At 40.2% G+C, this 20,288-nt stretch overlaps 1 protein-coding gene across 1 annotated transcript in view; it reads right to left on the bottom strand.

Annotated features, from left to right (window-relative positions):
• PCCA (propionyl CoA carboxylase, alpha polypeptide) overlaps window positions 1-20,288 on the bottom strand; it is a gene marked incomplete at both ends in the record, with an annotated part of 68,878 nt that overhangs the window by 30,888 nt on the left and 17,702 nt on the right. Inside the window, 3 exons of the mRNA XM_010161037.1 lie at window positions 207-309; window positions 11,201-11,279; window positions 17,125-17,161. Of these exons, the coding sequence (XP_010159339.1) occupies window positions 207-309; window positions 11,201-11,279; window positions 17,125-17,161 (219 nt within the window). The remainder of the gene's footprint in view (window positions 1-206; window positions 310-11,200; window positions 11,280-17,124; window positions 17,162-20,288) is intronic.

Genomic DNA, 20,288 nt, shown 5'->3' on the forward strand with positions numbered 1-20,288 from the left:
AGGCTAGAGAATAAAAACAGGATGGCTGTATTGTGCATGATAGCCATGCAGTTTGAGCAGCGGCCCAAGGCACAGGAAAACACAAGATTCTAGGCCTTTTTAGTGGAGCATTCAAGATGTTTTGAACTTGGATTATTTTATGAGTTAAAACCTTATTAAATAAATAAAGAAGAATTAACAATAATAGCAATAATACTAATACAAACCTGGATTTCTATATGACGAGGGTTATCAATGAACTTTTCTATCAGCAAGCGATCATCACCAAAACTTGAAGCAGCTTCTTGAGATGAAAACCTAAAACCTTCCCTTAAATAATGAAAACAAAAAGAATAATCTGTATTTAAAAAGTTAAGTCAAGTTCTGAAGCACACAACAAGGAACACTTACTCATTCCAGTCACTGGGCAACACACAGCCAAAACCCAAGTTTTACTATTTGTTTGACTATTTACTTAATATCCCTTCTTTTTTACTTAGGACAAAAAAATTATATTCTCAAAGTACAAAGAATTTCAGTGTGTTTAAAAAGTCTGAGCATTTACAGCAATTATTTGTACAAATTTTGTTTGTTAGCACTTTATTCTGCAAAAGTAATAAGGCAATCAAATTTTTTAAAACCAGTAATTACAAAGCATTTGTAAAACAGAAGAAAAGGTGAAGCTCAGGGCTATTCAAGGTACACAGCCCTCTTACTACTCAAGAAGAGCAGAGGTTATAGAATCATAGAATCATCAGGGCTGGAAGGGACTTTAAAGAGCATCGAGTTCCAACCCCCCTGCCATGGGCAGGGACACCTTCCACTAGACCAGGTTGCTCAAAGCCTCATCCAGCCTGGCCTTGAACACTTCCAGGGATGGGGCATCCACAGCTTCTCTGGGCAACCTGTTCCAGTGCCTCACTACCCTCTCTGTGAAGAATTTCTTCCTGATATCCAATCTAACCCTCCCCACTTTCAATTTAAACCCATTACCCCTTGTCCTGTCACTACAGGCCCTTGTAAAAAGTCCCCTCCCAAAGGTTAGTTGCACATTAATTAGATGAAAGAACTGCAGATAAAATACTGCAGACCTTGTAATTTCCATCACTGAACACACCATTTGAGGATGCAATACTACACTTCATAGAGCTGTCGTGGTTTCACATGAAATACACTTTAATGCAGGGAAAAACTCCAGTATAGCACAAGAGGTGTACTATGAGCTTTTCCCTGCATTACAGTATAATTGAGTGTTATACCGCACATTCAATATACTTCTCTGTTTTATATTTATAAAATATATGTATATTATATAGAGAGAAGTACACAAACAAATAAAGATTGTAAGATACTGTATTTATTGACCTTATTTTCCATGGCAGAAAGATTACTCCTATGGGGCACAACTGCTGACAAACAACTTTATGTACAGCTTTCTCAGGGTGAACTGTGCCATAACACCAAAGGCTCAAGGGAAGTTTCCTACAGGCTCTTGAACTGGCATATTAGTCCCACTTACCTTGATGCACATGGAAAGACTGGGGTGAAATGCAGAGGCCCTGATATTTGTGTGGGGAATAAGAGCTATGGCACAACTCAGTTGAAGTCTCCGAGCTTTCCATCTCTTCAATCTAATTCAATTCCACGAACAAAACCTGGACAACATAACCCTGAGGCAGGTACATTTACAGTACAGATATGTGTGTATTTAAGGGTGCTTCTTCACCTTTTTTCAAGACTGTGGACTAATAAGTGGTACATTTTTGATATTATACTCAAAGTACCACCTTTCCTAAATTAATATTTAACTTCAATATATTGAAGTACTTAATAAAAAGAAAAAGGGAAATCAAAATTTGTTATTTTGTATAGTACCTGATCTGTCCAAAAAACCAAAGTGAGGTAACAAGCAGCCATGACAGTGTTTGAGCTTACTGGAACAGGTTGCCCAGAGAAGCTGTGGATGCCCCATCCCTGGAAGTGTTCAAGGCCAGGCTGGATGAGGCTTTGAGCAACCTGGTCTAGTGGAAGGTGTCCCTGCCCATGGCAGGGGGGTTGGAACTAAATGGTCTTTAAGGTCCCTTCCAACCCAAACCATTCTATGATTCTATGGAACAGATTTAGAGCTATTTTAACTGCTACATCAAAGGCTGTTTCCTTTTGTAAACATTCTGTCCCACAGTTTTATGCACAATTGACCATTTTCTTCATTGAAGTATGTGCTAATTAGAAATCTAAACTGCAATACTTTTTTTTTTTTTAAAGTCAGGTGCCTAATTACCTAATCCATATATACATAAGTCTTTTTAAATTATATGTAACAGGAATGACTGTCTCAGTCAGGTACTCTAACCTTGTTTGCATCCTTCAGTGATAAAAATTACCATAAACACACTTCACCTTCCTTAAAGGGACCATACCAACCAAATGGAGATGGGGATCTCTTGATGAATATTTAAAAATTTTTAAAAAGCTGTTTAGACTAGAAGACAACTTGTATTTGGATCGTTACCCTTTCACCAAGCAGCAACCTCAGTGCAAGGAAGATGCTCCGCACGCACCACAACTGCACAGATACGTGCAACCAAGTCCAAAACTCTCCTGCCCACACTAACCCCAGAAGAAAAGCACAGGAGAATTTGGGGCAAGGAAACCCGAGCTTACTGACCCACCTGGGCCCAGGTACAACCTACCATACAAACAACTTACTGGCTGCAGCCTAACCAAGCCCCAGTATTTGACAAGACACAATCATTCAGGCTGATGTCCTTCACCTGCACAAAGACCATCGCTGATGCCGCCAGGCTATGAATCAAAGTAGAGGCACTCCAGTCAGAGGATTCCTGAGCAGGGGCTCTGAACAGACCCACACTCCAAACACTAACTGCCTAATAACACAGACCTCTCTGCAGTCTTCCAGTGCCAGCCACCTGCACTAGACCGAGGGGCAGGGAGGATAGAGCACCCGTGAGGCACCACTGAGCACCCCACGCTACAGGGACACGAGCTCAGCCAACATGCAAGGAGCACAGCAAGCAGGCGGAGCTAAGGGGGCAGGAGATACTTCTAGTAGTTTCTCATAAGGAAAAGTTTGTGGTAGAGGTAGTTTTGACAGGGTTTGGGGGCAGCAAGTTGGCATTTTGGCTGTCAGCTATTTATTAGGGTCTGGAGCAGCTGATGGAACTGGGGGTGTTTAGCCTGGAGGAGGCTGAGGGGAGACCCGACTGCTCTCCACAACTACTTGAAAGGAGGTTGTAGGGAGGTGGGGGTTGGTCTCTTTTCCCAAGTGACAGGACAAAAGGAAACAGGCTCAAGTTGCACCAGGGGAGGTTTAGATTGGATATTAGGAAAGATTTCTTCACCAAAAGGGTTGTCAGACATTAGAACAGGCTGCCCAGGGAAGTAGTGGAGTCACTACCTCCAGAGAAACACGCAGACAAGTTGCTTAGGGACATGGTGTAATGGCAGTATTAGCAGTGTTAACAGTTGGACTTCATGATCTTAAGGGTCTTTTCAGATCTAAACAATCCTATGATTCTATTTATTCAGGCAAGATTTTGTTAAGTTTTTCTTATGCTCTCAGTAACTAAAGTGGCAGCTTGCTGCCTTTTTTTCCCCCCTTCTACACAGATTTGCTGGTTTTAGGTACTTCCATTAGCTTCTGCTAGCTGTTTCCCAAGTTGTAGATTAAGAGATTGGTTCAGGAGAAAAAAGGGGCCCACAGCTGCCTGCTGAGCCCCAGGTCAGCCACCTGGAGACACACACTGCCACAGAGCAGGTAAGCTGGAACCCAGCTAAGAGCATGGCACAGTGCAGTGCATGTGGTGACTCCACAGCCCCAGCTCCAGGAATACCTATCACATGGGATGCCTTGATCCAGGCTGGGCTTGGAGCTACGGGCTGAAAGACCAGCAAGGATAATGTTGCAGTGCAAACGTGTTAACAGTTCACCTGCTCAAGCTTACAACATAGACAAATTCTTCTCTAAAAAAACTCAAAGTCACCAAGACTTAGACTTGAGTGTTTGTATGGTTTTGGTTTGGGGTTTTTTGGGCTGTGGACTGTTTGGAAGGAAGAGGGGGTTTTGGTGCGGTAGTGGTTTGGGGGTTGGTTTTGTTGTTATTTTGGAGTAGAGGTGTCCATTGTTTGGGTTTTTGGGTGGTTTTCTTGTTGCTGTTGTTGTTTTGGGTTTGGGGTTTTTTTCCCCCAACAGGAAGCTAACCTCCCTGACATTTGTTGGAAAAGAAACACAGAAAACTACAAGCAAGCTGGGAGGTTTCAGATGGGTGGTGGGGACAACTTCTCAACACACTCATTAGATGAGCTTAAGAGGAACTACAAGTGGCAGAAAAAGATGGAATCAAGGATGTCTTGAGAAATCAACCCATACAAGTCAGTAAGGCCAGGTGGGATGCTAACAGAGGCAGCTTATGTCATTGCAAGAATGCTTCGTCATCTCTGAAAGGCTTTGGAGGTCAGCAGAGATCCCCAGTGACTAGAGGAACACAAATATTGTGCTCATCTTTGACAAAAGCATGAAAAAATTAGAATCATAGAATCATAGAATCACTAGGTTGGAAAAGACCTTAGAGATCATCCAGTCCAACCGTATCTGTCCACCACTAAACCATATCTTTCAGCACCCCATCCACCCGTCTCTTAAACACATCCAGGGACAGTGACTCCACCACCTCCCTGGGCAGCCTGTTCCAGTGTGTGATAACCCTCTCGGTGAAGAACTTCTTCCTTACGTCCAATCTAAACCTCCCCTGGCGCAGCTTGAGTCCATTCCCCCTCGTCCGATCATCTGTCATTAGGGAGAAGAGACCAACACCCACTTCTCCACAACCTCCTTTCAGGTAGTTGTAGGCAGTGATCAGGTCTCCTCTCAGCCTCCTCTTCTCCAGGCTAAACAAGCCCAGTTCCCTCAGTCGCTCCTCATAAGACATATTTTCCAGACCCTTAGGAGAACTACAAGTGGTTAACTTCACTTTAATTCCAGTAAGTCATGGAGCTAGGTCTCCTGAAAGCTATTTCTCAACATGAGAAAGTGGCTGAGAACAAACTGAATTTATCAGCAGTATCACACTTGATCAACCTGTCTTTTATGACAGCACCTACGAATTACAAAGCAGTAGATACTAGCAAGACCTTAACAGTCTCCCACAGCATCACTGTTTCCAAGGTTACAGTTACAAGAATGTTACAGTCTACAACTTGGCCAACTAGATGGGTCAAAAACTGGCTAGATCATTGGGCTCTTAGTTAGCAGCTCATCCTCTACCTGGAATCCAATGCAAGGGAATTTCCCCAGTAATCTACCAGTCTGGACTCCGTTCAGCCTACATGCCATCCAGAGGGACCTGGACCGGCTGGAGAGGGGGGCCACTGCCAATCCCATGAAGTGCAACAAGGCCAAGGGCAAGGGCCTACACCTGGGTCAGGGCACTCCCAAATACAAGTACAGGCTGGGGGGAGGGGAGATTGAAAGCAGCCCTGGGGAGAAGGACTTGGGGGTACTGGTGGACGAAAAGCTGGACATGAGCAGAAGGTGTGCGCTGGCAGCCCAGAAAGCCAACCATATCCTGGGCTGTATCCAGAGAAGTGTGGCCAGCAGGTCGAGGGAGGGGATTCTGCCCCTGTACTCTGCTCTGGTGAGACCCCACTGTGGAGCCCTCAGCATCAGAAGGATATCAACCTGTTGGAGAGAGGCCAGAGGAGGCCATGAAGATATCAGCCTTCCAGTACATAAAGAGGAGCTTACTAAGACAATGGAGCCAAGCTTTTTATTGTAGAGCAGAAGAATGGGACTGGGGTCATAAACTCAAGTGGGGAATTTCTAACTGCATGTAAAAAAATAACAGGAAAGAACTGAGAAACACAGCAGGCTTTTGAGAGGCTGTGGAACCTCAATGCGAGGCCCAACTGGGAAGAGCTCTAAGCAACCAGCAAACTCAGTGATGATCCTCTTCTGAGGATGACGCTGGATGAGATGATGTCCCTAGGTCTCTTCAAACACAAACATTCAGGGGAAGAACAGGGTGACTTTAAAAGATTCCCCCTCTCTCCCTATAGTACATTTATTCACACCACAATATAAAGCTGAACAAAAGCGTTTACTGATCTTACCACAATCTTTCTTGTGGTTGTCTGAAGCAAGATAAGCCCATGCAAACCTTCTGCATCCAGCTCTGAAATCAACATTGCTGCTTTAATTAAAACAAACACGTCGGAGACAGCCAGATACTAATAAGAGACTGCAGTCATTATGCAATATTTCAGTTTCCAATATCAGAAAACAGCTGAAGAAAATACTCTTTTCTTGTTGAGGCCAGAAGTAGGAAGGCCATCTAGTTAAAAAAATAGGTGTTTGATAACCATTAGTACAGTAGAATTTATCTAAGGCAATGACTGGTAGGTTAGTGAACCAATATATATTAAACTGTTGTTTGATTTTACACATAAAACCAGTATCTATTGCTTCAGCTTGACTCCAAATACAAAAAAAAATATTGGCTAGTCACAGCATTTTACATATGTTTATACATGTAGCTAGCATGGAAATATATGCTTTTAAAAAAACCCAGTTTTTAGGAAACATTGTTCTTCACTCATCCAATTGAGTCCTTCCCCTTACCTGAACACTTCTCAGCACATACCTGTGCAGGACAAACAGGATGCCAAACCCAAACCCTCCTATTTTTGCAGAACAGTCTGACAGGCCAAATGCACTGCTCTGGGAAGGTAATAAAACTCCGTGTACAGGCTTGTAATAGGGAATTCTGTTCATTATTTTAAAGCATTGTCCAGTATCGTACACTTCCTCTAAGACTCAACATAAGGATATTGACCAGCTGGGGCAAGTCCAGAGGAGGCCCACGAAGATGCTCAGAGGGCTGGAACCCCTCTGCTATGGGGACAGGCTGAGAGAGTTGGGCTGGTGCAGCCTGGAGAAGAGAAGGCTCTGGGGAGACCTTATAGCACCTTCCAGTACCTGAAGGGGCTACAAGGAAGCTGGGGGGGACTTTTTACAAGGGCCTGTAGTGACAGGACAAGGGGTAACGGGTTTAAACTGAAAGTGGGGAGGTTTAGATTGGATATCAGGAAGAAATTCTTCTCGGAGAGGGTGGTGAGGCACTGGAACAGGTTGCCCAGAGAAGCTGTGGATGCCCCATTCCTAGAAGGGTTCAAGGCCAGGCTGGATGAGGCTTTGAGCAACCTGGTCTAGTGGAAGGTGTCCCTGCCCATGGCAGGGAGGTTGGAACTGAGAGATCTTTAAGGTCCCTTCCAACCCAAACCATTCCGTGATTCTATACTGGATCTACCTGCCGGTAAGTACCTTTGTATGCAAACATCTATGACAATCTCTGCCAGAAAATCTAAGTGCATTCTTTAGGGAGGATAGGGTTCTCAAGTAAATTCCTTTCCAGAGCTGCCAGCCATTTGAAGCCATGAAGCCCAAAGGCTTAGTTAAAAGTACAACTGTATTAAGCACACTGAAAGCAAGACAGCCCTTCAGTTTCTCAACAATCAAAGGAGGAATGATAAAGAAAATTTCTAGATATTCAGACACCTACTCTAGTCATGGTTTTTATACTTCATAAGGAAGTTTGTGGTCTACATTTGGAAAGCACTTCGAGATCAGGCTCTCTGGGATGCAAGCGCAGCAGCTTTTCGTGTGGAAGACCAGAGCTGGGACCATCAGCAACACTAACCCAGAAGTACTTTTAGATACATACAGCAGCAGAATCTTCCCAGGTGCATTGGGTCTGGCTGAGATGGGATTAATTTCCCCACAGCAGCCCTCAGTGCTGTGCTTTGTATCAGTAGCCAGAAAGGTGTGGATAACACAGCCGTGTTTTGGCTGCTGATGAGCAGCACTCATGCAGCACCAGGGCTGTCTCTCCAACATGTTCCCTTCTTGGGGATGGGTGAGATCTTGGGAGGGATGAAGCCAAGACAGCTGACCCAAACTGACCAAAGGGATATTCCCTACCATATGACGACTGATCAGCAATAAGAAGCTTAGAGGAAGAAGGAAGGAGAGAGATTCATTATTTACACTTGGTCTTCCATAGTGACCACTACACATACTGAAGCCCTGCTTCCTGGGAAGTAGCTGGACATCACCTGCTGATAGGAAGTAGAGAATAAATCTGTTTTCTTTTGTTTCCATGCACAGCCTTTGCTTTTATTAAACTGCCCTTATCTTGACCCACAAGTTGCTTTTTTCCTCATCTTACTTTCTCCCCCACATCCTTCTGCTGGGAGGGGAGACAGGGAATGATAGAGCAGCTCGGTGGGCACCTGATGTCCAGCCAAAGTCAACCCATCACATCAGGCTGTGAAGAACCTACAAACCTGAATTCAGTGTAAACTGCTCTTCAGAAACCTGCACTTCATATTCCATATGATTTGAAGTGGGTATCGTACGTGAAGAAAGGTCATCCTAAATTCAACTTATCCAAACCAAGACAACTGACTAAGGATTACATTAGAGTGAAGACAGGGTTATTTTTGTTTTAGATGCAGTTAGTGGCTTGACCAGTACAAAGTGCCACACTAGAACTTGACCAAAATTTGGAAAAAAACATTAGAAGTGAGAGTTAGGAGGTAACCATGTCTGAAGTACAACAGCAGCCCTACCCGGCTAGAGGGGCAGCAGTCAAAATGGCAGCATCCAGTCACGTGCACATGAGGAGCTATTTCAAGAAAAACAGTTCTAACCATGGTAAAACTATTTTAGTATTTATAGTTAGAAATACAAGCTGAAAGTTACAGAAGTCTTAGCTATAAGTTGGAATAGTATGATAATACTAAGGACCTAAATAGGCCAAGTGATTAAAATTTTGTTAAGACATGTGAAGGATGATGCACCACTAAGTTACCAGAGTGGGTAATTCTGTAACAGCAACAATTGTATCTTTCAGCTAGGTCTTACCCATTGCCAGTGGCTACTTCCATGTCACATCACACAATACAGTTAGGCCTTCTTTCATTACTATGCATGGCCAGTTGAGACAAGAAAAGTTTTCAGCTATCCTGAAACTCCAAAAGTACGTTTCAAACAAAATTAATTCATATAAGACTTGTCTTGTTTGGAATTTTTTTTCAAAATACCATTTGGAATTAATGCCATGTGACAAAGCAAGTTTACAAATCAAAATATCTATAATTCTTCACACTCATCTTGCATCTCAACTCTGAAATACAAAATGCCATTTAGATACTGGGTTCTCAGAGTCTATGAATAGCTGCAAACTGGTTTATTTTTAGGATTACATGGACTTGGATGCAGCAAGACAATATGTGAAGTCAGCAAGTTTTCACGCAATATTAAAGCTACCAGATACACTGTATCAGTAACAGGTTGAGTCACCTTCAAAACACTGACAGGTATTGTTCTTCAGACACATAAAGGAACAATCTTAGTTGCATAACAATTAATGGACACGTACAGATCTTTTAACTCGGGTTTCTTCAAGACAGACTACGAGAAACCCAAATGCTCTATTCTGTACGTAAACGCAAAGTAAATCTGTTTCTATCTTCAGTTCTCTTAACTTCACTTATCTTGTGCAACAAGTACTTTGCAATTTAATTTTGCCTTTGTTATTGTCTGTCATAAATGTTAAAAATAAGCATTTCTCCTTTGTATAGGACCAGTAGCTAGTGTTGACCTGTTACTCGGTCTTTCTCTCAGCACTTTAGATACTACTTTAAAATTACACAGTAAAGACAAGGCTTGCATAACTAACCGAAAGGATAACACTACCATTGGCAAATAAATAATCAGAAGCTGAATGGTATTTCACAAGCTTTCTACGCACAAGACAAGCATTTCTAACATCACTAAATATCACTGGAACAGAGTAATATCACAAAATTAATTTTGTATGTATATGTATAAACATACCCCGGCTGGCTTCTGTAGCAGGTGACTTTCTAAACAGTAACCACAACTTTCCTCCAAAACAAACTAGCACTTATTTTAGATCCAGTTTTCTATTTTTAAGCAGTTAATCAAGCTCCTTTGCTTCTTTCTGAGCAAAACAAGAAATTAATTCCTTCTTTTCAAGTCCAACAGATGCAACTGCTGCCTAAACAAGATCAAGGCAGTAATTTTGGATTATAAAGGTGGGAACAAAGCATCCTTGTAAGAATGCAGGTTATTCTAGATCTTCATTCTAATGCACAAAACCTTATTTTCCTACTTGAATTTGAATGTAAGTGGGCTAGAGGTAGCAAGGTACAAAAAAATCCCACCCCATATTTCTTTAAATGTAAAGTTTAATAGTAGCTATTCATAGTTCTTTTTTCCACTTTTTAAAATTTTGACAGAAAAATTTAATAGGGAACACAAAAATAGACAGGGAGATCTTGAAGGTGACTAAAACTAATCAAAATTTGAGTTGCATTTTGAGTTGATACCAGATTATGTATTGCTCTCCATGTGGAAAGGAAAAACATTTAGAAGGTTATCTAACTTTGAACCAAATAGGCTTTTTGTTACAAGTCTCTGAAATATCCCAAAACACATTTTTCTGTAACATCAGCAGCCCATGGGGTTGAAACCAGGCTCTCCACTGCCAGAGTATCAGCAGAGGATGGATTGTAAAACTTCTCCAGTCAATAACAAAGCATCTTGAAGTGTTCAGGGTTCAGACAACCATTAAGAGACATGAAAATGTCTGTGTGTTTAAACAAACATGGTTTCAAACAGGCAAAAGCACAACAGTTCACTAAAAAAATATTTTCAACACAGAAGCATGCAGTTTATTAGAGCACATTCTGCCAACACTGTGTGTATTTCCACACGTGAATAATCAACCTCATCAACTTTAAACAGAACTAATGGCACAGATTTATGTTTGAGAATCAGGGCCAGTAAGTGTTCCACCTAACACGCAATTAGTACATCAGCATTCTGAAAGGCATACAGCAAAATGTTATTTACACTCTATTATTAGACTAAAGGCAGTTCAAAGTGTTGGCTTTTTACTCAGATCATGTTTTGTAAGGTTTATGCAAAAATTAATTTTAAACAGACACGTGCAAACTCCCAGAGTATACCGCTCCCTACACAAAAGGGAGAAAGCCAAATAATATCCAATTTCTCTGTTTAGCATTTCATATCTGCTCAACTGTCAGCTCACAGTAGCTTAATGGGACTTTGATAACTGCAGCATTCATCAAGGCAAGCTTCTGGACAGCATCTCACCTGGTCTCTTCATCATCCCAAGCGATTCTCATGCCTTTCCCACCACCACCTGCTGAGGCCTTGATCATGACAGGGTAGCCTAACAGCGGGGAACAATTAGACAGAAGTTCAAACTTTGTTCAGTTGGTCAGAGGAACATGACAACTGACCACATGTCCAATAATGCCAGTAGACAATAACTTGGTTTATTAAAATACTTTGTTTGGAGGGAGAGGAGAGATTTTTCTTTTCAAGACTTAGCTGTCAGTGCAGTGATTTCTGAAGCCAAGAAAGGTTGTCTTCTCCATTTCATTTATACCAAAAAAAAAAAACCTGAATGAATTAATCCCAAGTAACAGAGTGATTTATTAATAAAGGCATTTGACCTTTCTAAGCGCACATTTTAGTAACAAAATTTTGTTCCTTTCTAATTGCTGAAGTAAGCTATAGCTGTGATAGCTTTTTTTAATAACTAGCAAAAATAAGCAGGAGATCTTCATAAACTATTGGTCAAGAGATCCAGTAAGCAAACCTATTTTATCAACACTTCTGGTGCAGTACATTTTGAATAACACAGCACCTCAAAAGAACTGTGCTTCTCAGACATTGTGTAATAAGTATCACAGAGAATATTTTTTTTTAATTAAAAAAAGGTGTATTTTCCCCAAACTGACAAGTAGTAAGAAAAAATAAGCAGCAAAAGTCTGACAGCATTTTGCCTAACTGGTTTATATTTCATTCTCTGAACAAGATACCTTAATATGGGTGTGTCAGGACCTTAGTTTTCTGAAAGTCAGAAAAATACAGTAATAAAGTATGCAGCTTAAAAGCAGATTTAGTAATGATTGTTTATCTTGTAGTACAGTATTTAAATTCAATGCAACTTCTTAAAACAATTTCTTCTTCATATCAGTGAACTTCACCTTTCTCTCACACAAACGCAAAGACATTTGAAAACTGCGGATCTGATTAGGAAGTTTGACATTCCTAGGACAGCAGAAAATTCTTCAAAAGCCTTTGGTCTCCAGTATGTTTAACTAAAATCATAACATTAGGTCAAATACCAGACCAGCTGATACTGGCTAGCAAGAAGAGTCCATCAGTCCTTGCAATCTGAAGATACATTCTATAAAAGGCTTTGATCTGGGGACAGAAAGGGAGATTTGAACATGGTTCCCAACAGGAACGGTAAAGCCTGTATCATATGTGTAACTAACATTTACAGTTTCTTTCTGGAATGTAGATCTACTCTTGCTTTGTCAAGTGACAGTGATATAGTATGCCTACCTCCTTCCCAAATCCATTTGACTGAAAGGAGGTTCAAGAGAAGATAATTAAAACCAGCAAGATCTGGAAAACATTTGGCTTAAAAAGACTGAAGTGGACAACACAAAGAAGAGGGACATGATAGAAGCATAAGAACTAGTAGCACTGATAGGAAGGCAGGAGAGCAGCAACAGTACAAGAGACCATTAAATTAATGAAGAAACTGAAAAAGAATCAGTAAAATATTTTCCAACAGAACAAGTTACTAGACTGTGGAACCCCATGCTACAGAGGATTCATGTGGCTGAAAGCTGCAGAAAGGTAATAGATACAGAGCACAAACAAAGTTCCTATAGACAGGGATGACCAAAAGGCTGTAAATCTTCATGCTTTAGAGTCTAAAGTAATCTCTAGTTACTAGGTGCAATGGTAAGACCAAGCAAATGAGCTTGTAGAGCATCTCTTATGTTTTCCTATGAAGTAGCTGTTGCTGCCTGCAGAGGGGTATGGGATAAATCAGAATAATGGATTCAATCCAGAACTATACTAAGCATTTCAAAGGCCTCTACAATCCCAGAGATAAAAGGGCACATGCAAAATAACTCTAAACTGCATGCAGCAAACAGTGAAGTTCAACTCCTTTTCATGAAACGCAGTATAAGCAGTATCTGTGTAAGGACGATTTGTCTATGCTGTAGCTGCTTTTCCAGATCCCTGGCAACTGCCAGGCTCCTAGACGAGTCACTGGCTATCTTGAAATAAAGCAAAAAGTACATCTTGTATGATTCTCATGGAAGAAAAAAAGATTTAACCAGGTAAACACTAGCAAACTTACACCTCTGGCAACAGTATCACCAGCTGGAGACTCTCCAACTTAAGAGGCTGCCGTCTAAAATAAGCATTGTTTTAAGCTTTATTATGGCAAGCTCACTATGGTAATTTCCATCACCTGATTTATCTTACTCAGTATTACACATACTTGAAAAAATCATCATCAATTATGCTAACCATTTCAGTCTCTTGAATGGCTTGCTGATTTTAATTCTGTAAGCAGGCTCTAGGCCTAATTTACCATTCTTTCATTTCAACAGCAAAACAGGTATGCTGGTAGTGAGCCTTGGTGAGTCTTTACATGCCACAGAATATAAAACTTCATATATCACAAATCACATAGTTAAATTATCAGACAGAATACACAGGTTACTGGTGTCATTCACCAAGTGTAAGAATACTTTCCTTCCCCCTACCCCACCTTTTATGTATACTGATTACATGTCAACCACACTTGTATGCAAGGGAGTTAGATGCCAGAGAGCCACAATATAGTTAAATCTTTAAAAAAAAATCAATTAAAAAATCCAAGTAAGGCCTGTTTTGAAAAGATACGTACAGCTTTTCAGGTTAAGGAGAAAAGTCTTTGCAACAGACCTCTACAAGTTCGAATGACAGTTAGCCCCATGAAAATAAGGGGGCTTGAACTCTTGCTTAAATATGCCTTTACAGACTACTTGCTCTCTGGGGCACTGAACTAAGCAAAACAGCAGTTCTTTGGCCAGCACCAAAGACTGATGTGTGCTAAGACAAGGAAGGCTTTGTAGACTCTTAAATTTTGTGTGCATACTGGGTATAGAATACTGGGATTAGGACATGTTAATCGTCATTCTAACCGCTTTTGCACTCTTCAGCAGCAATCAAAATCGCTGCAGTATGCCCACATGGATTGGTTGGATCAGTTGTGGGGAGGGAGAGGCATGCAAACAATTTCTAACAGCATTTATAAGGACCCATGACAAGAGCAATGAAGAGTCTCACAAAGCAGGCACATGGAGTGGGCAACAGGTTTTCAGCCCCTCCTTCAAATTAGGTGCTGATTTACATGAAATTAAAATTGCATGCAAGAACGTAAAACTACATAACAAGAGCAATTTTTATTCTCATGATACATCTGAGGGATGAGTCTAGCAAGATCTTAGAAGGCAGGACTGTAAAAAGTTATCAGATTTGTAGATCATCAGGCAAATTTTTGCTGCTTGATAGGTACTATTAAAGTTAGGACTGCTTTGTTTCCAGGGTGGTTACTGTGCTGAGAATCTAAATGGTAAAAGGGGCAAACAAACTTCTGGTATCCCACAGATGTTATTCCCATCCTTTGCCACTGTTGTTTAAGATGTTATTTATCCATTTTTTATGAAGTTGCAGGTAGTAGACCACAGAATGTATTGTGCCATCTCAGTTTGAGCAACACTACATGTGGCAATACCAGATTCTTTTCACTATCCATTCTTGAAAAGCTAGTGCTAACTAAACCCATGTCAGATGAAACAACAAAAACATGTTTTTCACCTCTTCAGGTTCGTATAGACTCATTTAGTTTAACTACCTGCATTTCATAGTTGTTCAATTCTCCCACACAAACTGAAGAGTAAAGAGTTTCATCAATACTTCAGAAATCCAGAGTTCTTAACGTACAATTTAAAAACAGACTTAAAAGTAGCATGGGAAAAGAGCCAATGTGATTAAGCACTACAGAAAGGATCACAAGAAAACAGCCCACACAGACAGAGAAAAGAGACTATAGAAAGGAGCCTATACAGCAGTTTGTGCCCTAACTTCTTCCAATTCCTGATTTAGCATAGGATTTCTCACATTCTCTCCTGAAAACTTGCGGGAGCACATCTCAAATAAGGGGCAGAAGGTAGGTTTTAATCCCACACTTATAAATTTCTGTCCATAAATAAGAGTCGCTGCAACAGGTAAAGGCAGTGTCTCTACCGTGGTGTGCCATGGCTCCACTGCTAATGGATCTTTGGCCAGAATATACCAGGGAAAAGCAAGAAAAAACACAGGCAGCAAGGGAACACTACACAATGCTTTGGAGTTTTAAGCACTGACTCAATTTTTTTTTTTTTTTTAATACATACTTAGCATTCTTGGAAGACTGAGGCTCTGGATAAGTGAAATTAAAATTAATCTGAAAGTATTCATTGCATATTAAGCGCCTTGTATACGAGGATAAATGCATTATACACAGGATGCTAATTTCATCCTGGTTTAGATCCTTTGAAATTACACATCATTGCGTTTTATTCTAACTAGTGGTCATAATTACATAGAAGCTTAACCAAACTGATGAACTGGTCAAAACATGGGTGGGAAAAAAGCTAGAAAGGCCATTTTTTCTTTCACTACATGGCATCATCATACAGACCTTTTCTGCATCAGACCTTTTGAGTTTGCCATCTAGAGAAGATACCACCCAACTGTCTATGACTGACTTTACTATCTACGGCTTTGGGACTGGAGGTCATTACATCAAGGCAAAGTGCTACTGATATCAAAGACTGGAACCAGTCAACAGAACTACTCAGAAGAAAATTAAGCCAGAATACATTCTAAAGGGCATCTTGGAAGTCACTGAATGCCTTCTGACGCACATTAAATCAAAGCTGCTTTAAAAGTACTTGCAGGAAATCTTTAACAAACAAGAGCAAGAAAGCATATTGAAACAAAACTGAAAAAGAAAGGTATGCCTTTAAGGACTAAAACCAATTTATTTCTCCTCCAAATATTCCAATTTGGTTGATAACCTCTTCCTTTTGTTTCTGCTCCCGGGACAGTGATCAGTAAACATTTGATTTCCCAGTGCAGTCATATAAAGGCTGACCCACCGAAACAGACTTCAGTTGTGTCAGCCTAAAAGCCACTCAAGCCTACACCGAGGGGTTTCAGGGAAGGTAATCACGGCAGGGTAAGAACCCCAACTTAAAGTGGAAACACATTACACTGATAAAGAGTCATCTGCAGCACTGCAAGTCCCAATTTCTATTTGGCACATAAGGCCCAGCCATAGCTTTTGACACAGGTGAGAAGTATTGGTAGCTAGGTCAGTAAGAGAAGCTTCAAATGTAGATCTAACCTTTTAATTACGTACCTGTGATGAACCTAAATAGCTTCTCATGGCTTACTGTCTCTCAAAATGAAAATGCAAAAAATAAAAACCCACCCAAGAAAAGTCTTATTGCATTAGATTCTTCTTCTAGAAAGCATTTAAGAACATGTAGAATTTCGAGCATATGGTTAAATAATTTTCCCTAATATTAAGCTTTAGTAAATAAAAGCCAGAACTCATTAAACACATATTACACTTAACCGTTGTCAAAATGAGTCCTAGACAGTTTGCTGGTTGCTTTTTTCACCATCCTGTAAGATATTCAGAAGCTGAAGAGTGACTTTATTCCAGAAAGCACAGAAGACAGACCAGTGGTCTGGATGATATTCAGGCTAATTGCAGTCCACACAGTGATGAGGAATGAAGATCCTAACATCACCGGCGTCAGCATCCATAAAGAGAAGTGTACCGTGGCTAAGTTCTGACTATCATCTCCAATTACATAAAGGAATCAACTCCTTCAGCGAGTGACTCATTACTGCATATTACATGCATTCCACAAATCATGGCTACACTTGTTCCGTAAAGTCCAGTTTGTAAAGCTAAAATCCGATGATTTAAGAGACAGGGCGTTAATGCCTAGATTCTCCCAGGCCTATAGGCAACAGGGAACTTAAAAACTATTAAAACATTATTTGTTCTATAGGGATTACTTATTACACATTCAATTTAGTCAACCATGTCTGCTGAGAGGCACACAAATCCCACCATAGCTAATTTAAGAACTTACCAATTTCCCTTGCAATTCTGACAGCTTCATCTGCATCCTGTAAAAGCAGGAAATGAGAGCCAACGTTAATCCCATCAGCCATTGCACTGTGTCCTGAGGGCAGTCATATATTGCACTACTGTCTCCTCTGATTCATTTAATGTTTGATTTTACAACCTTCTGACCCTTTTCAGCCAGAGGAATGTAAAATTAATGCCATAAGTGGAATGTAAATTCTACCGCATCATTAGTAGACTGAGAAACTCAAAGCAACGAGGAATCAGCTGACAGGAAACAACCAGGATCGCAAAATGATTTTCTGCAGTTTTAGGAATTTAATGCTAGAATTTAGAAGTTTACAATCAATAATGGACCATAAATCAGATCGTTAAAGTTTGTCCGCTGCCAGCTTTTTTCTGTCCTCACAGGTACTCCTTGTGTTTTCCTGGTTGTTGTCAGTAGGGGGAGTTGATTCTCTATTGTTTGGGAGGGATTCAGGTTCAAAAAAAATCTTGCAGACTTCTTTAAAGACAATTTTTGTCTGCTGAAGAAAACACACAAGCAATTCACTTTTGCGAGTTTTTCATTCCAAAGACAGAATAAACTTATATGTATCATTTTAAACTTTATCTGAAGTGAGAAGGTTCATTCACATAGTTCTTTTCATTAAAGAGTCCACACATTCCTAGTGTTAGACAATTAGAAAAATCTTTTTGTTGATGCCACCTATTGCATCAGCTGACCCGTAGCCTGGTACAGAAAAAAAGTTCTAAGAAACCCAGAGAATAAAAACAAACCCCAAAATACTTGAACTTCTTAACAATGAAATCTCTTGTCCTGCAGTAGTTAATTCTGGTTCCTTCTACCGGTAACTATATTTACATTACACAATACTAGAAAGAAAAAGAGTTAAATTACAGTGGCACAGATTAAGTTTGAATATTCCATCCAAAATTTGCTAATATTTATACTATTCTGTGACATGCATTAAAAAATTTGTATAGAAGGGAGTAATGTCTGGAAACCACCAGCTGCTAAGTGTGTCTGAAGCTATGGGGGCTGACTTATGAACATTAAAATGAAACCTGATATTTTTAAAGCTTTCAAGGCAATCCGTTTTAAAAGCACCCAGGTCAGAACTTTAAAAAAAGAACCATAAGAAATGTTCATACCTGGTTCATTTATGTCCGATAATAAAACAAAATCCTCTTTAAAAGTCTTCAGTACCTAGTAACAGCCCCGTGAAGAATAAGGGGGCTGGCAGGGGAAGTTGTCAGAAAATTTAATTTCCTTTCATTAGCTAGTCTGCTCCACAAATCGGTGCTTGTTAAGTTCAAAGCAGTCCTGAAAGCAACATCAGTTTTAAGTCTTTTTACTCCAGTCACATCTGTTAATGAGATTTTTTTTTCCCCCCAAATAACAATTGTTTTTAAGTCAAGAGATAAATCTAGCAAAAAAAGTCTCCCCCGACCCACCCCCTCCCAAAAAAAAAAAAAAAATCAGGGTTTACTGTTTTATTACACCTTGCTGCTTTCCATGACCCTGCACCCTCCAAATTTTAGCTTAAAGGGATAAAATGCATGAAAAGGGTCATTTAAGAATGTTAGTGGTTTCCACACATTGAGTTTGAGGGTTCTTTGTTCCTGCCCGTGACAGTTATGCGAGAATACTTCCCCTTAATAGCCTCTCTGTCAGGAAGTGTTAAACCTGCCAAACGCGGACAATTAGAGCCTCTGGAACAAAATGCAGGAAGAGTGATGACTGATGAAGAGCCACGATTATAGCCGAGAAGGAAACTTTTACATTTCTTTTCTCTTGCAAATTTACTCATATATTTGCAAAATAGAACTGGGGGGGGGAGGGAGAACAAACAGGGTGAAATTTTTTTTCACTTAGTTACCTGCAAACAAGTGGCAAAGTGACACACTGCAGTCCCCGGGAAGACAAGCTGCAAATCATTACAGGGCAACTTTTCACTGCCACTGTATTTTTTATACGTGCACACAACGACTTTAATAAGCAGCATCGCATCAGCGGCGCTAATTGTCTCAGTTCTGGCTTGAACAGACTGAAGTCATCTGCCCAGCACAGTTATTAATTTACACTATTTCAACATCTGTTTCTTTTACAGTTCTTAGATATTAGAACCCAAACTCTAAGTTTTTCTTAAAAAGAGTAATCAATGCATATTCAACTTCTTTAGCCTTCAAAGTGTTTCTGAAATAGAAAACAAGTCTGCTGTGCTTTAAAGAGAAAAGCTAAACCAAAAAAATTAAACAACTGACATACTGAAACCTCTGGTAAGTATTTTGATATTTCCCCCCCGCCCCCAAGAAAATATGTTTTAGTACCATGCATTTAACTTACAGATCACAAATCCAACAGCAGTTTGAATACTCAGAGAGTTAGGACAGTTATTTTAGATTTTTGGCGCAAAGAACTTACCACAGATACACATTTGCCATGGGGAGGGGTGGGGGCAAAAACTGAATGCTATGACACTGCATCACACACAAGTCCGTATGTGCAAAATATAAAAACCACACTGGTACTAAAAGCATTTTGAATTTTTTTTTTTTTAAAGCAAAAGTCCCCAATGATTTACTGCCATTTCCTCCAAAAACATATATTAGCTACACTACCATTTTCCCAAAATAAACTGTAGATTGTAAAGAAATATATAATTTTAGCACCACCTTTTATTGTACAAATAAAAATGTTCAAGTAATGGTACAAGTTTATAAAAATCCTAAGAGTTGTAAAATGATGTCATAGTGTTTTTAACCTAATGAAATCGGGTATTTGTAAAAAAGACATAAAATACTAGTTTAGTGTAAGTATTTCTAACCTCCTGATTTCATGTACACACCTCTCTGCCGGGTACCAGCAGGTGGAGACAAAAAGGCAAAACTATTCTGAGGGAGAGCAATACCAGGGAAAAGCTGTTTAAGAGTCTCCTAGAGCTGTAAAACTTCATTAAGAGCTACTACGGGATAGTTTTCATGGCTGAGGGTGTTGGCGTTTGAGAGCCTCCAGTTCGTGTCTAGTCTCCAACCACCTCTCCAGCAATTCAGTGATCATTTAATACCAATGTCAACACCTTGATGCAAGAATACAGTCAAAACAGATACCTGAAAAACTTAAAACACAGTGAATTCATACAGCCTTGCTGGAAACCTTCAACA

The sequence above is a fragment of the Eurypyga helias genome, unplaced genomic scaffold, assembly GCF_000690775.1.
Source record: "Eurypyga helias isolate BGI_N326 unplaced genomic scaffold, ASM69077v1 scaffold3081, whole genome shotgun sequence".
In the NCBI taxonomy this organism is placed as follows: domain Eukaryota; kingdom Metazoa; phylum Chordata; class Aves; order Eurypygiformes; family Eurypygidae; genus Eurypyga; species Eurypyga helias.